Source organism: Dromaius novaehollandiae, chromosome 22, assembly GCF_036370855.1.
Source record: "Dromaius novaehollandiae isolate bDroNov1 chromosome 22, bDroNov1.hap1, whole genome shotgun sequence".
NCBI classification, from domain to species: domain Eukaryota; kingdom Metazoa; phylum Chordata; class Aves; order Casuariiformes; family Dromaiidae; genus Dromaius; species Dromaius novaehollandiae.
Genome location: NC_088119.1, coordinates 11,577,954 through 11,595,913, shown reverse-complemented (window position 1 = coordinate 11,595,913; position 17,960 = coordinate 11,577,954). Strand labels below are relative to the sequence as shown.

At 41.1% G+C, this 17,960-nt stretch overlaps 1 protein-coding gene across 1 annotated transcript; it reads right to left on the bottom strand.

The window, feature by feature from the left end:
- Positions 1-364: 364 nt before the first annotated feature.
- DHX8 (DEAH-box helicase 8) lies at positions 365-15,933 on the bottom strand. Its single transcript, XM_026113593.2, has 23 exons — positions 15,764-15,933; positions 15,249-15,334; positions 14,571-14,643; positions 14,077-14,162; positions 13,296-13,405; positions 12,876-13,187; positions 12,437-12,581; positions 11,634-11,837; positions 10,994-11,081; positions 10,554-10,651; positions 9,905-10,052; positions 9,319-9,500; positions 8,718-8,912; positions 8,326-8,511; positions 7,569-7,779; positions 7,058-7,239; positions 6,052-6,192; positions 5,614-5,769; positions 4,611-4,748; positions 4,039-4,167; positions 2,729-2,925; positions 2,409-2,588; positions 365-1,885 (listed from the first exon to the last, which is right to left on the bottom strand). Exons 1-23 carry the CDS (start codon positions 15,873-15,875, stop codon positions 1,666-1,668), a joined length of 3,579 nt encoding a protein of 1,192 aa, XP_025969378.1. The 5' UTR covers positions 15,876-15,933; the 3' UTR covers positions 365-1,665.
- Positions 15,934-17,960: the final 2,027 nt, after the last annotated feature.

Here is a 17,960-nt window from a genome sequence, read left to right as displayed (position 1 = left end):
TGCACACAGAGCAGAAAACAACTGTTGGCTTAAAAAAAAAAAAATCCTCCCTCCTGCTGCATTTTCCGCACCAAAAGTCAGAAAGAAGCTAAGCTAGAGAAGCAAATAGAAAACAAATTTGCAACAGAAATACCTCAAAGTCCCAATGTTATCCAGCTGGGACTTCCTGTATGTACATTTTTTATTTTACATCTTTCATTGCCTCTTCTATTTCACATCTTTCATTTGCCTTCTGAAAGTCAAGTGTGAATTTTAATGGAAAACAGTAACAGGTGAAGCTGCAGAGTTTTTGGAATAAAAATATGCTTTGAAGAGTAGTCAATAGGATGACCTTCTTTGCACAGTGCCATAATGAAAAAGTCTCTGAACTTATAAAATTTCTAATTTTATTCAACTTTATAAAGATGTAATGCTACCAGAGAGCCTCAGGTATTTATACAACATAATAAAACAGTATATACAATATACCTGCCCACCTGTGTACACAGATACAGAGTTCAAATGTATCCACTTTTCAGTGTGAAACATTCTTTGAATCAATCAAATGCAAAACTAAACCAGCCAACTTCATTCTACTCTTTTCAACAATAACTAGCAAATATCCCAGCTTTGGGGAAAAAAATAAAATAAGAATTGCGTGTCTCCAGCTATGGAGTCAAATAACAAGTTTTGGTTCTATTTGTAACAAAAAAAAGGGGGGGAGGGAGACATTTACAGATAGCTTCAACATGACATACTGCACACGGGGTAGTCAATCTGTTTTTAATATGGAACTGTTCCACTGTGTTTTCCTGAAGTTTAGGCTGTAAGAGAATATTTTATATAAAAGAAAGAAACAAACAAAAAGCCCTCAACATTTGTGATGTCACCAAATGCTGCCAGTGGAAATAAAACATGACACATTGGATAGAAAGTCTAAACATCTGTAACCACTTAGGTTCATAGACAGAGCCGTGCTACACAGTGGATGTGGTTAATTACCATTTGATATACTAGCCTTCAGCACACAGGAGATGGTGACGAAGGATAAGACTTGCAGTCTGACCTGTGCCATTGTTCAAGTATAACAGACGCTCTAGTTGGGTTTCAGGGGATCTTTTTTTACCTTATCCCATAGCCACAAATACTAAATATCTCACTACAGATGGCTTGCATAAAAAACAAATAGTTACAATGGATAGAAAAATGCCTAAGAGAGTAAAAACAGTCACTGTCCAAGAGCACAAGTTGAAATAAATCTCTTTTAGTAGGGTAAAGAAACACACATATTCCTGCATCTATTTGTCTGGTCATTCGGAACTTGATTAGGTTGGTGAACAAGTATTTTTTAACCACTGTCTTTTTGTTGCTGTTGTGCTCAGTGTGTAAGATTTTCTCTCTTAAAGGGAGATGACTAAAAAAAGTGTTTTGAGAATTATTTCTGAAATAATGCAATACACTGAGGAGACCCAGGACATTTGTCACGCAGCTGCAGATTCTGAAGGGCAGCTGACATGAGCGAGCAACGCCCCCTCGTGCTTTTGCTCTGAAAACACTTATTTTCTATTCATTTTGCAAGTAACCATTCAACTGCAAGTGTCCTAAAAGAAAGGACATGCAACAATGCAAAAATCACAGTACCATGAATATAAAACCAACAACAGCCCACATTGGAACTAGCTAGGCTCATCGGCGTCTGAATGCACGTGAGATTCTCCAAGCATTGGGCTCCTCATAGCGATTGTACAGGGGTTCTAGCCGCTGCTGCTTCTTTTGTTTGCTCAGCTTAGTTGGGTCAGAAACCTTGAAGAAAGCTGGCGCAAACTCCACCAGCCAGCGGGGATCAATAGTGGTCACTTCACGCATATATTCCTTGGTGGTCAGCACCAGTTCATGATACACCACCCTGTGAAGAAAAGAGAGAGCAACTTGGGAAATTACTGCTTCCAAATAGAAGGGGGCAGGACAAGAGCTGGAATATCTAAGCTCGCCCCTTGATCTCTTTCTCTTTCCTTCCTTAGAATCAGGCTCCTTACAAGCTCCAGTGTGGGCTCCAAAAGAATCATCAGAAGAGCTATCTTCTTTTCCCTCTCCTGTTTCACATCTACTCTTCAGCACAGAACTGCTCCATTCCACAATTCCCATTCTCTCAGTGCTCAGTGTTTTGAATTCACTTTCACAAGACAGGCACACAGAACTGCAGGCTCCAGTCCTGGCCTTCATTCTAAAAGTCAGTCTCTCATCTGCACAGACAGAATTTAGCAGTAGAAGGAGCCAAGGACAGACTTGAAACTGTTCTCATTCTGCTTGTTCCTGACAAATCAGAAACCTAGAACTTGATTTGTTTTCTACAAATAGTACACACTACAGGCTTCTCAGTTATAAAATCTGAACTGAAATGGAAAATTAAGTGACATCTCCTTCCTTACCATTCCGGCTGCCTGTTGAAAAGAGCACTGGATGGGTGGATATAGACTACTTGTTGATCAATGAGTGTCCGATAACCCTCCTGGGGATCCTTCTTTGCTGCATTTCGGAAGAAGCCACTACAGATGGCCTTCTGGACTCGCACTGTTGCCTTCCCACAGGACACCACATCCAGCTTGTGTCTACCAGACAGAGAGAAAAAATTTAGAGAGATCCTCAGATGTGGATGCAGCTGCTAACATCAGATCTGCAGGTTTTATTTAGCTACTACAATGTAATGACACTAAGAAAAGTCAGTACTTGCTCTTCTGGATGTGCTCACCTGTCCATAATGCCCAACATTTGCTTGCGGATGTCTTGTGCCCTTCGTAAGGACCGAGCCTGAATAAAATTTTCATAGCACCAGGGATTTGAAAACTTATTATTCTTCCAGGAATTGTACACAGCCAGCAGAGTGAGGTGGTCACCTTCTGTCTGATGGAACTTGGCTTTCTTTTGATCAGCAAGCGCTTGTTTGTCCTAATACATAAAATACGTATCCATCATCTATGCATTAGAGACCATCCTTGTGTAACAGGAAAAAGGACACTGGTTCCTTGTCACTCATACCATGCCTTTTTAAGTTTACCAAGAAACAGATGAAATAAAACTGGAAAGACAACACAAAATTCTGAGTTGTAAATGTCTCCAATCACTGGGACCAATCACTAAGAATCTGAAGGTCTAGGACTGCTCTCATGAAGACAAACCTATGGCTGTATGATCTGGAAAGCCTAGAACTGTTCCTGCTGAAGACAGACCTCCTGCAAGCTCTCTGAAAGTCTGTTTTCCACAGGAGGCAAGGGCTTGATCAGAAAAGATGATGTACTTTGTTTTTACTGACACATTTTATTCAATTTCAGATCCTTTTTTTTTTTTCTGAAAGGATACCTCAAAGCATACGGCTCCCTTATATTATAGGCAGTATATGCATACACAGAACTAGCTAGTTTTTTATTGCTCTGGAAACAACTTCAATGACTAATCAATATAGCTGCTGAAGCAGTAGCTTTGACTCTGCTGATCTACCCACCTCTCCCCACTTCTCCAATCTATAGATAAAACATTGATCAAACACTGTGGTTACATACATCAAAACTGAAGTTAATGGACTAAATTGCAGCGGGGGTGTCATAATGAAGAAATAATGGATCGTAGGGGACTCTGCTGTGGAGGAATTCTACCACACCATAGTCTGCTGTTTGCTGACATAAGAACAATCAGCACAGGTTAGGACTATGATGAAGTAGTACATTCTGCTTATCTGGAGATGGAGAGGTTTCCCTCTAGCAAAGCCATTCTGAACTCAAAAGCAGAGACAAACTGCATTTTGGGTTGTATGTGTTTACTGGGAAGGAAAAAAAGAATGTGAGGCTTCTAACTTTCATCTCCCCCCCCACAAAGAGACAATCAACATCCACAGCTACAGGGTGTTTAACCAAAAGGTACGTCAGATATGTGATGTATGAACCAACAGTTCAACCAAGCTATAGGTTTGTTTTGGCAAATATGCCCACTCTCTAACACCCAAGGCAGTCAACACAAAAAAACATCCAAACTTTAACACTACTGCCCCTTGGCTGCATTCCTTACCTTTGGCCTGTAGAACACATTCTGCACAGACAGCATAGAGACTATTGTCAACATTTCCTCGCTGCATCCCAGATGTACAGACATGATCAACATCTTACACAACATGGGCTCCAAGGGGAATTCTGCCATCTGCAAGACACTTGTTTCAGGATCCCATGCAAAGTCTTGGAAAAATCATGAGATCTCTCAATGCAAAAGATACCAATGACCTTTCTTCAGTGTTTCCCAATCAAAACAATGTGCTTTACCCAAAATAACTTTACTGAACATGAAACAAATTAACTTGACTATATACGCAATCACAAAAACCATCCCAATACTTACAGGAGATTTTTAGACATTGACAAAAGTAACCGTATTTATAAGAAGAAAAATTATCTGCTCCTTAAAGAAGCAGAAGATACGTAACCATGGTAAGGGCAGAACTACCAGCAAAACATAAGAGCACAATGGGAGAAGGAGAAAGAACAAGAGAAAACACAGTGCCAGACAAGTCCCTAACAATTACTCCCATGTCATCCTCTAAACATAGGTAAACTGGCCAGTGCTAAGAAATATCCTACACAACCTACCCTGCGCCCAAGTCGAGTGAGCAGTCCTTCATCATCCAGTGCTCCCAAGGTATAGAGCTGCTCCATGGCAGTTATGAGAGTTTCCATTGGGGGAGCATCCATAAAGTCAAAGGAAAGCAAATCATTGATCCCCATAGCCTGAATAGAGAAAGTGGAGAAAACTCAAGTTAAAACACTGGGGAGAAGGAAACCAAAATCCAGCCAGGGATATATAAGCATCAAACAAAGCAGCACTAAAGAGTTTTAAACCCACCCCACCCTCATGCCCTTATCTCAACTGCAACCACCATCATGAATACGTGGCTACAGTCTAACACTTGAGATAATCCTGCACTGGCCCATGGCTTTCTCTCACTTCTCTTGGTATGTTTCTTTGGTATTGTTTCATACTGCTTCAAAACAAGATGATCCACTCTAGGAGACACATGGTTGAAACACTGGGTTTGACTTCCTGCCTTTTAAGCCGGTGTGGCGTGGCAGCTACAATGGATACTAAGCAAGTCTCAAGCCTTCCCCCTTCTCCCAGAAAGGGAGAAAAGAGCAACAACTTCCCTCGCAGCTACATACTGCCCTAGATTCAGTTTGTGGACTCCCAGAGTCGACACTTACATGCACTTACACATATGCACACTTAGAAGATGCATATGTCTGGGGATCAAAACCAACCCCAGAACCATGCATCTTATACCCTGTTAACAACATAACTGAATGTGCAATGGCCATAAGATTCCTATTTCTCAAACTGCTTGCAGTTCACTGTTGTGTGCAGATGAGACTTGTAATTTAGGTCGATACTGAATGTTATAACCCTCCAGAGAAAAATGCATGAGCAAGCTATAGCACCCGAGAATTGCATGTGATGTAGTATCCCTTCCAAGACGCATGTGCTTATTAGAAGGGTCTGGAATTACTGAAGTATTTAAAGAGGCTCATAAAGGCTGAGATTAATTTATGGAAAGATGTACGATCAGGTTGGCTTGCTGAAAGTCAGTGAAATACCTACCTTCAGGGAGAGCACTGTACTGGCCAGATTCGTTCTCTGGATTTCAGGCACATTGGTGGTTAGCATTTCATCTCGATAAGCACGCTCTGTATAAAGCCTGTAGCATTTTCCTGGTCCTGTTCTCCCAGCTCTTCCTGCCCGCTGCTTTGCTTGGGCCTAGAGGTAACAAGGCATCTCAGTGGTGCAAACAGGCATAGGTGAAAACAAGTGAAAGAGAAAATGATTAATTGTTTGCAATTTTCTTTGTATTATTCAAAAAAGATTTCCAATACAACCCAGGGAAGTATGTATTCCCTAGCTACAGTCTCAAGTGCAATTCAGGGAGATAGCAAAAGCTTAGTTTTATCATCACCTCACCTTGCTTTCACACACTTGGACCCCACATCATCAAGTTACACAATAGCAGCAGGAAAAAAAGGTCAAACACAAAATGCCTACCTGTGAAATTGGTGTAACAACCAGCTGGTCAATTCCAGTCTTGGAGTTATAAACTTTCTGCTTCACAAAGCCAGGATCAACTACATAATATATTCCATCAATAGTCAGAGAGGTCTCAGCAATGTTTGTGGCAATAACAACCTGCAAACGACAGTTTAATTCAGTAATCAGTTCTATGTCTGGGGGGCAAACAAACCACGCTGCTCAACTTAAACAATCCACTCTACATGGTATGATCAGTTTGTTATAGATGCAACTACTATTAATTTTACACTGAAAGGAGAAACAGAGGGACAGAAAATAGTATTAACTATAGCCAAAAACTGACAGATTTTAAACATTCAGACTCTGTTTTACATTTGGGCAATAGGGGAAGAGAGCATAATAAAATTCATAATTAAGAACATGGTCACTATTTTGTAAGCAGATTGCAATGATTTCAGGGAGAATTTCTGCCTATCGCTAAAATACAGTCCACACTTAGAAAAGAAATGTCCATAGACTAAATTTCTAGGTATTTATTAGCTAGTTGGTAGGAAATTTACATCCACCCAGAAGAAATTTTATTTAGATTTCACCGATGTTAATATTCTTTAAAAGCAGCATCAAAAGAAGCACCAAGAACACCCCACAGAGATCTTTGCTACACCAGATGTTTCTATGTAGATTTTTAAAGGTTTAGAATACATACAGATATATTTTAAACACACACACATGCACACACTCACACTTGTGTGTGATACTACTTGAAATGCTGGGAAAAAAAAAGGGGGGATGAGAAAAAGAGAAAAATATTTTCAAGACAGAAAGTAATGGAGAAAACCAAGCAACCAAAAACATGCTCTAAGCTACATATAAACCACCTTTTCTCCAAAACTACATGATTTTGTCCAAAGTTACACCTTACAGAATCAGAAATGCTAAAAAAAAGTTTGATTAGCATTGTAATGTACCCCACTATTATAAAGTATCAGTAGAAGATGAAGCCATACTTTGCTGAAATTACCTTTCTGCTTCCTGGTGGCGCTGGGTCAAAGATCCTGGTTTGCATTTCACTCGGTAAAGCTGAATATACCGGCAGGATAATTAACTCTGGAACATCAGGTCCTAGAGATTTCATCCTCTCATAGAGGATCTCACAGGCGGTGTCAATCTCTTCCTGACCAGTTAGAAACACCAAAATGTCACCTACACAGGGAGTAACACGTCCACAAAATCAGTTCTGCTCCATACAAATCCTGCATTTCCATCGCTCACCTCTTCCATTTAAAGCAGAGAACCCCAACCTTTGGTAATCCCAGGGCAACAACCCTTGGCCAAAACCAGCATGTTTTACTCGTCACTCAGCCTCAGTTTTGAGCATTTTATTTACTGTGGTTGCAAACAACAGAAGGTAGCGCTGAGAACAGTATTTCACTCAGGTTACTGACGCTTGATCTGTAACTCATAGAAAGACCTTGCTCACAGGTATTAAGAGTCCCTGAATCACCAATCACCCTGCAGCATTCTCCACTCACCTGGTGGCTCTGTTAAGTGGATCTGCATTACTGTAATCAGACTGGCATCCAAATAATCTGTCTCTGGCTCTTTTGTGTACAGAATTTCTACTGGGTACGTTCTGCCAGGAATTGTGAAGATTGGTGCTTCATAGAAATACTGAGAGAATTTCACAGCATCCAATGTTGCTGATGTCACTATCAACTTCATATCCTGCCGTTTCTGCACTGTCTATAGGAAAGAAAGTTCTCAGGTCATTTATTGCCTTTGGCACTTTTAACATATAGGATTTGACTTAAGTCAAAGAAGTATTCTGTGCTGCAGAAAGAAAAACAACCAGTCACATAAGGGGTTTTGACAAATTCTAGAACTGCTATACACAGAAGACCAGCTCATTCTAGAATCCAGAATTTCAAACAACTACTTATGCAACCTACTAAGGTCGCGTTTCAACCTTTCTTAGCAACACCTATCATAGAATCCCTTTGTCAGAGCAGGAACAAAGCAAGAATGCTCCACTGCTCATCTATCATTAGGAGCATCCTAGAGTATCGAGGCTCATTGTTTCTTTTGAATTTTGCTTGATTTGTCTTCACAGAGTCTCGTCTTATGAGCATTCAGACTATAAACCCCTAGGAACATCAGTTTTGCTTCAGAAGAGACTCGTAAGGCACATGAATGAACTTGGTTTGGGTGACTTTGCCTTCCCCTTTGGGCCCTACCCATACATAACATCCAGAAAAAACCCAAGGCAATAAGAATCAAAGGCTATATTACCTTCTTCAGGAGTCCAAAGAGAACGTCTGTATGAATGGTCCTCTCATGGGCTTCATCCAGCATGATAATGGCATATTGGGTCAGATCAGGATCTATCAGGCACTCCCTCAGTAACATACCATCTGTCATGTATTTGATGACGGTTTCTGGGCTAGTACAGTCTTCAAACCGAATGGTGTAGCCAACCTAGAAAGAAGAGTTGAATACAATGTTCTATCCCTTTTACATTAAAACTGAAGCTGCAGACCATTAATTTCCGGTTTGATTACTCTGTCAGCTTATTTCCAGCCTACCAGGGAACAGACACATGGACACACAAACTAATTCTAATACTGATTTTTTCCGCTTTTCATTGTGTTTATTCCAGAACATCCTTCAACATGGAAATTCACCTCTTGTCCCAAACAGCAGCCGAATTCCTCTGACACTCGTTTCGCAACAGACATTGCAGCCACTCTGCGAGGCTGAGTGCATCCAATCTTTCCTCTCGACGTATATCCCGCCTCAGCCAAGTACTGGGTAATCTGTGTTGTTTTTCCAGATCCCGTCTCTCCAATAACAATCAGAATCTGGTTGTCATGCACTGCCTAAAAAAGGTCATATTAGATAAAACTTGTTAAAATTTAAAAACAAACAAATAAAAATCTCTATATGGTGTATCTAGGACTACACTGAGCACCTACTTCTCATTTTAGCTGACCCAGACCAAAAATGATGTAATTGTTCTTCTTACTGACTAATAGTCAGCAAACTGCTTAACCACTCAGCTGACTCATTCCTTGCCCTCTGTGATCCTCTTTTCAATTTTGACTTATAGCAGTAAATAGCTGGAACATCATTAAAATATAGATATATATATAAAACTTTTAAAAAAATATTTTGTTCCATGCTTAATTTTTTTAAATGGCTATTCACCTGTCAACAGGCTAAAACAAAAACATTTATATTAAATTACTTTTTGCTCAAAAAACAATGTCATTTCAAGGGCCTTACTTGTATCAGCTGCTCCTTCAGTCTGAAGATTGGGAGACTCTCCCTCTGCTCAATGATGGAAAGTTGGGTCTTTTTACCATAAGAAGCTTTGTTACCACCAAATGCATGTTTCTTCCACTCTGGGATATCATTGGGCATCATCCCAATACCTCGCATGTTTGCAGCTATTTGTCTTCCATCCACTACGAAAGAAACAGTTCCACCATCACATTTAGGTTCACACAGCACAGGTCCTAAGATTTTGCTCCTACTGCTCCGTCTTCCATACTTTCCCTGTGCATTTAAGTTTCTGTATTTTGTAAATTCCTGCATGCGTCCCCCCTCTATTAAAACAATTTCTATATGAAAAATTGCTTCACTACCCATCACACTTTTCAGTAGTCCATCCCTAAAGGACAGATACACCTGTACTTTCCACTGACATTCCCATTCCACTTAAATGGAAAAGGATTTCTTCTCAGCCTCACTTTTAAAATGAAGTGAACAAACACAATGGTATCATGAGCTAGACATCAAGACGCTTCTCCTGTATTGCTCAACTATCACGAAAAAGGCACAGTTCACACCTAGATGTCTTCAGACATACCATCAGGGAGAGGATCCACCCAGTGTGTGTTGAGTCCCATAGGGATAGAATCCATCTCTGCTTCTCTTTGGGCTTGTTTAAGTTCCCGCCTTTCTTTAGCTAACGCACTCTGCATCATTGCAGCCTGGGACAAGGAACCATCGGGATTCTGAAAAGCAAAAGAGTTAGGATTTCAAGCACTGCCCAGTCCTCTAATTATCTCTTTGTCAGCATTGTCCTTCTGAAGCCTCTTCCGAATCCGATTTGTTAACTTTTTATATATTTGAGTTCCAGAATATTTCAACTGGCCCAACCTCAAAAACTTGCATGGCCATAACTAACATAGAATATCTGTTCGCTCTCCAATCAGCAGGATTATGGGCACTACCAATGAAAAACTTATTTCTCCACTGCCTCCTACCTTCAAAAGGTAAGCAGCAGAACAGAAAAATACCAGTTAGTTCTGACACACATACGTGAAACAGTTGCTGCAAGCTAAATGTACATTTCTGTTCTATTATTCTACTTCACTGTTACCAGTTAAATAAGAACCCAGCTTTATGTTTTTCAGGGTTCTAAGAAATGTTCAGGTAGAACCTTGGTTGTTGAATTCCCAAATCTTTGTTTAATTAAATCAAGTACACTATTTGCAACCCCTGTAATCTCTTACCTTTACTATTTTGATGGGACTCATATCCATGCTTTGTTTAGTATGACCTCGAAGGAATGGTGGCTCTTCTTCAACCAACTCAATCTCAAGGTCCTCATCTAAAACCCACAAATTACAGTTTTAATGGAAAGTTAAAGATCTTCTTTCAGCTACATGACAATAAGAGTACCTCTTAAAATGGCACCTCCTGTGCATTCTTGATTATAACGTAGTTAGACAATTTTCATACGTGGAATAAAAAGTATGCACAGACAGTCAAGTGCACATCCAAGTGTCACTAATAAGAAGAAGGCTGGAGCAACCCTCATTCCAAGTGTTTAAGGTGACACCAAATTGTGATATTCCTCACATCTGCTTGTATCATCACCCGTTTCTGAATCCAAATGCATCCAGAAACGGAAGAAATTTACCAAAACAGTAAGACTACTTGGAAATACTACCTTCTTCATCATCAACTTTAGGGAGAATCCCAGTCTCCTCATCAAAGTCAGGAAACTCTTCTTTGGAAAGCACATTAGCTGCAATCATCTGGGGAAGAAACGAAAGAACGGGAATTTCTCATCATGTATGAACACCACTCATGCCAACAAGGTTTTTGTTCTAACGATATCGTCCAGAGTTATAAACCAGGAGCAAAGGAATGAACAGTCCTACATTCTGGCACATATCTCCCTGAGTCATTCAGTCTCTGAGCAAATAATCTTTTTGTTATTCTAAATACCAAAAGTGTGGGACAGCTGACTTAGGCATGGCAGAACTGCACTGATAATCAAAGATCATCTTAAGCGTCACAGGATAAAGACCAGGATCCCACCGAATTGCAGAACAATTTAGGCTGAAAGGGACCAGAGGTTACTTAGTCCAACCTCCTCCTCAAAAGCAGGGCTAACTTCAAAGTTAAAGCAGAGCTAGAAGCCCCAGATAGCAAGAAAGCAGTGATTCAGAGATAAGGAAGAAGTTTTTTTAAAAAAAAAAAAAAAAAACAAAAACAAAAAAAACCAAAGAGCTGTAGCTTAGTTTATCAACCGCCCCTAGCAACTATACTGACTGGCACTCCATTTCACTCACTACAGAACATACCTGTTTTATTTCCCATTTCTCTGGGTCTGAAATTCGAGTGAGGCGTTTTCTTTCAAGGGTATCATCCTCCACCTCTGGAGCATTTACCAGAGAAAGGTGACTGGGTCTGTCTGGGTTCCTCATAGAGGTTTCTTCATTGGTTTCTCCAACCAGGTTTCTCCTCCGGTTTGGGTTCAAGTCTTCCCCAGTGTCTTGATCAACATCCTACATTAGATTAATCAGTCAATCAGCTCTACCTATATTGCATTTCTCCTTATCCATTAACCCTGCCTGGTACTTCCTCTAACACAGGAGTAAAAGCAGAGTCCACTTTTCTGAGAGGCTACTGCCAAACACAGACCACATACAGAAAATGCTAGTTTGCACACATATAATTTTTTTCAGCTCATATCCAGAGATGAGTACATCCCAAGGTCTGGACCCTGGCAATGGCAGTGTATTTCATTTAAAAATAAATGCTTCTCTAGCTCAGAAAAAGGAAGACAAGCATAAAACCAGCATAAGGTCTAACTTGTCACCTAGCTAGCATGTCAAATCAACCACTTCATTCAGTTCAACAGATTTTTAGGACCATTACATCAAAAATGCACCAAAAAAAAAAAAAAAAAAGGACCTAAGGAAAATGAGTGAAAAGTAATGAGCCATTTAAATACAGACCTGTAATTCAAATGTTTTAACTCTCACTTGAAGGGTCATGTATTAGTTTTCAGTAATACATAAGGTAGCAAAAATATATGTAATCTTTATAAAAGGTTTGGCATCACATGAACTCTATTCTAAGCACTCTGGAATATCTTTCATACCTTCATGCTCAGGCTGGTTTTGGATCCAGTAAAAGATAACACTTTGACCTTTACTCTTTGTCCTTTGCTCACAACATCAGCAACATTGGCAACCCGTCCTTCTCTTCGAAGCTCAGAGATGTGGACCAAGCCCTCCCAGCGCTTCCTACAGGTGAAACAGAGGGGCATGAGATGTTGTATATTAATACTCAAACAGTCCTTAACATCATTCAGAGGCCAGTTCAAAATATTTTGTAACTAATTTTTGTTTATGTTCATAAATTGCTTTTTGTGAGGAAAGCATTCTCCGTTGTTAAATTTATTTTTGTGAAATAGAACTTCATTTTGGCATCAAAACTCAGCTTACTTTATTGTAGCATCCTACACTCTTTAAGACATGATCAGAGAACAGAACACAGATGGAACAGTACCAGATCTATTGTGTTATATAAGAGGGTACCTTAATCCTTCCAACTGCACAAAGCATCCAAATTGCATTATACTTGTCACTTTGCCATTGTAAATGTCACCAATGGAAGGCTCTTCAGGTGGTGGACGGTCTACATGCTTGTCTCTCCATCTATCATTGCTCTTCTCGATGTATTTCTCTCGATCCTTACGTTCCCTGCTGGGACTCTGACTCCTGCTCCTTGAGCGGTATCTGGATTTCCCCCTGTTCTTGTCCCGAGTCCTAGAACGAGACCTAGAACGAGACCTGTGCCTTCGCTTCCTGTCCCTGCTGCGGCTTCGGCTCTTCCTCTTTTTCTTTGCCCTACCAAACAAACATTAGAAGTCTACACTGAAATTCTGCATAAGAACACAATGGGTAGACAACATTAACTGCCAGTACCCATTCCCCAAAGACATACTAGAAACCTACCGGTGGTCGCTGTTCCTTTGCTTGCCTTGCCTGTCGGCACTAGGCATTAGAGCTTCAAGCTCTTTCAGTGCATCAGCTGCCACTTTCACATCATCTTCATCCAACATATTCTGCAAAGACAGAGAACCATTCTATAGGAAGGCTGATAAAAGTCTGTCACAAAGAATTAACCTACACAAAGAATAATCAAGTGCATTTCTGTTTAGAATGAATATAGGATAAAGAAAGATTGGACAGAATACATGACATGGAAAGAAAAATGATATTGTAAAAACAAAAACAAACAAACAAAACAAAACAAACAAAACGAAAACCACACCACACACACAAACAACTCCCCCCCATTTTGCCACAGTATTGTGCCAATTCTGCTTTTATACAAAGAAGGGTTTTATTTCAACATCTAAATTATTACTGAAATACAAAATACAAGCTCCTGGTAGCATTTCAATGTCCAAGATTTTCATCTAGTTCATGATCAGTTGCTCTGAACATTATGTCAAAAAGGTTAGGCTATAAACTTCATGTCACAAGAGCCTCCTTTTTTAAATATCCCGCAAGACAATATCAATGCTGCAACTCCTATAACAGCAATTCCTGATAACTACAGTCAACAATATCAGCCTTCTGCCTATTCTGGGTTTTACTTCTCATGGCCCATTTTTATTCATGCAGGAGATACAAATGCTAACATAAATACAACTTGAAACTGTGAGAAAAATGCAGAAAATAAGTAGTATGTTTCTGCATACATGATAGACACCTGAAATTATGACCTTACCCTGATGTTGGGATTGTCTGGCCTGCAAAGGGCTGGAAACAATTCCTTCAACTTTTCTTTCTCCGATTTCGGTTTGACAACTGCCTCTGATTTTAAGATTAAAAAACAAACAAACAAATCCTTAGAAGTGCTATAATGATTTGCCCTTGATGTTTCTGAAACTGAATATAAAATTTAATTTTTATCTGAATGCAAGGGTTAACACAGATGTCACAGAGATTAAATTCAAAGATTACAATGTTATCTTCCTACAAATAAAATTATGATTAACAGTGAATCCATGAAAATCACAAATGCTCTAAATACTATACTCAACATGCTTTCAGTGCCTCAACAGCTTTACAAGCCTATCACTAATAATAGGGAGAAACCCATTACAACAATAGGATATGCATTGTCTTACAGCACTAGAACAATAACTACTTTGATCTGACCAAATATAAAAAAAAGAGGGGTTTCTACTGAACTGATGAGGGAGAGAAGATTATCCATACCTTTGCTTGTAGATGCTTTTGATGGAGGCCGCATTGTCTGTATGAGACGCAGCAAATTGCTAACAAGGGAATCCTGAAAAATTCAGTAAAATATTTTATTCTGAGAAGTGACTTCAATACTTTTGTTCATTAATACAGGGCTCAAGAGACGATTTGTTAGGAAGACAAAAAACCTCAATTCTGAAGATGCAGGTTTTGTTTTTAAAAAAGTTTCATGTACAGCCTAAAACAAATACAATAACTTGAATCTGAAAGTGATTATGATAATTCCATTTAACTGATTTTTCCACCCATCGTTTTTTTTAATCACCTGCTTAATCCAACCACAGTAATTGCTGAGGAACTCATGAACCCAGGATCTAAAAGTCACAGAAAAACTCATGCTAATATTTGCCTTCACGACAAGGTGTTTCTTCCGTATTTCACATGCTCAGCAATGAGACAATAAACGTTTCAAGTAAGTCCTCAGAAGGATGCTTCACAAAGACTATGAGTGTTAAGAAAGGGGAGGAGGAGGGAAAGGCTTGATCAGATAGGTATACTCGAAAGCTATATAATTGCACAGTTTTCCAATTAAAAAAACAATCCAATAATCAGACCTCATACCTTTCTTTTAAAACAAAAAGGCTCTATAAAATACGCCAAAAAACGTAGAAATAACGTCGAGATCTCACTTACAGTGAACTCAGCACCATTCTTTAGAAGAACAGCTTTAAATGTGTCAAATGTAGTGTTTTTCTCAGCAAGATTTATCACAAACTCGGCTGTGAAGAAAAAGTATAAAGGAAATCAGAGCAAGTAATTAAAAGGCAGTGCAAGTGCACGTTCTGGTAAGAGCTGTTCCGGCGGCAGCCCAGGGCTCTGCTAGACCTATCCACCCACAGAAAAGCTGTGGCACTGTTCACGACAGCAGCGCTTTCCTTTCCGAGTCCTTTCCGGAGCCCAGATCAAAGCATTTTCTCACGCTCGCGACAAGCTTTTTGAAGAAAGACCATTGCTTCCTAACTTCGAAAAGCCACTCGCAGAACACGTCCCGGCCGACGTCCACCCGCCCCGGCCCGTCCCACCCCTCCGGTGGCTACTGTCACGGCCGCGCCGGGACAGGCCCTTCTGCCGCGGCCGGCCGCTCCGATCCCCAAGGGCCGCGTGTGGGGGGCGCCCGCCCCGCCTCTGGCTGCGACCTGCCCGCTCACCCAGGTCCTTGTCGTTGATGCCAAGGTGGTTGTCCAGTTCGGTGCACACCTTGGAGACCAGCGATAAGTACTCGAGCTTGGCGAGCTCCTCCAGAGCCACCGGGTCCGCCATGTCTCCCCCTTCCCCTCACGGCACCACTTCCGCATCCGGTACGCGGCGGAAGCCGTGAGGGCTCACACGCAGGTCGCGCTGAGGCTGACCATAGAGATTAACGCCGTGCTAGAACGGCTCGTCGTGAGGACAGTCTGCAACACCGTCTTTGTGGTTATGGCGGGCGAGGGAGCCAATAGGGACGAAGGCGGGAAAAGGCGCCGCGCGGTCCCGCAGGGCGCGCGCGCTTTGAGGCGGCCGGGGAGGGATGACGGGGGTGGCGGCAGGGCTTCTGCCCCGTCGGCTCCCTTTGCGGGGAGTCACGCCAGGGCTGCCCTGAGCAGAGAGCCCACTGCAGAAAGATAACAGGGCAGCCAGGGTCGGCCTGTTCTGCCAGCACTGCCTGCGTTTGAGGTCACACAGATACCTTGGACTCCAGAGATGACCTGACTGACATTTCATACTCTTCTCTCTGAGAAACAGTAACGAACTGCTAGGAATTGGGATATCTGTTTCCAAAGTGAATGTAAATCTTTGCCTATAGGAAAAAATTATCTCTGTTCTAGAGAGTGTGCAGTTTTAAGAGGGGAGAAGGGATAGAAGCAGTCTGAGAGGAAGAACTGATTTGCTTAGTGTCACACAACAGGTCATTCACAAAGCTGAGCAGAATTCAGGAAACCTGTGGTCTAGTGCAATATGTAGTTTGCTAACCTGTACTGCTCCTATCTGCACAACATCCTTGGGGCAGCAGCTGCCCTTTGGTATTTGAATTAAGACTCGTGTGTCACTATTATACTGAAACACCTCTTGATGGTAGATGTTAGCTGTGCAACATCTGCAAATACCATTGAGTGTTTCTTGCTGGCTTCTGAGCTGAACAGCCTCCTTTAATGCTCTCAGTTTTCTCTGAGTTAAACTTTCTGCCTTGCAATGATGGATAATCTAGAAGAATGCTGTACCCATTGCATTGTTAGTAACAAGACAGTCCTCATCAGCTTGTGGAGGGAGGGAGGGAGACAGGCAAGCAGCCTAGCTGAGATACAGTTCCATCTATTTGACAGGCAGGTATCTTTGGGAGGACTCTACTAGGCACACCTCAGTGTATTAAACACAAAAAGCTGGCTGCGATCCAGGGTATCTCAGGTGTGCAGTGCTGTGCCGTTTCTGGCACGCAGAGACAGGGGCAAGTGACTTTTTTAATTATGCCCTGAGAACTTGAACTCCAATTACAGTTATTATTGGGAAATGTTACAGCTATCCGTTAGAGATAACTAACTGTGTGGGGGTAGGCAGCCAAGAGCTGTGTAGCACCAGAACCATCACTGTGGTGAATGGTTTCAGTACTTGTGTCAGTAATCAGTCCAGATTCCAATTTTGTTCACCAGACCAGCTTGGCCTGAAGCAGAATATGTATATATTCTTTTCCATCTTGCTTAACACCAAATATGTCCTTCCTTTACTTTATGATTAATTTAAAAATGCCTAGAGTGAAAAAAAGAGCATACAGAGGACCAATTTAGAGAAGTATTGCCAATGCCTGTTCGCAAATTCCACATGATGTACCTTCCTGTCTCTGACTGGAGAGTGCAGTGCTTTAGAGGAAGCAGCATACTGGCTGATCGCAGTAGAGCATCCTGTCTCTATAAGTTTCTTTCTGATTCCACAGTGAGGATTTAGTTTATCTTTTGACAGGGAACCCTTCCAAACTAAAGCTGAGCAAAGTTAAGCATGGGGCAAGAAACTGATGCAATGAAAATGATAAAGATTTAGGCATATTACAGAACAGCGTGATTTATACAGTTATAGAGAGGTGGAAGGACAGGATGTGCCTCTGAAAATGCTCTGCCAGCCTCAATTAAGAGGTGTGATGGCCATAGGAAATGACACACCTCTGTAATCCAGAGATTATCACATACCAGCCAAATGACAGAGCTTCTCCATGATCCTGCCAGGGGTTTCACACTTGAGCAGGCTAGAAATTACATACCCAGAGTCTTTCTGGATAAAGCCGGTATCATTAACAGAAGAGTCATATTACAGTTATGCTGGGCAAGCCCTTTCAAAGCATTTGTGGACTAGAGGAATAATATTTCAATGCTAGAAAGC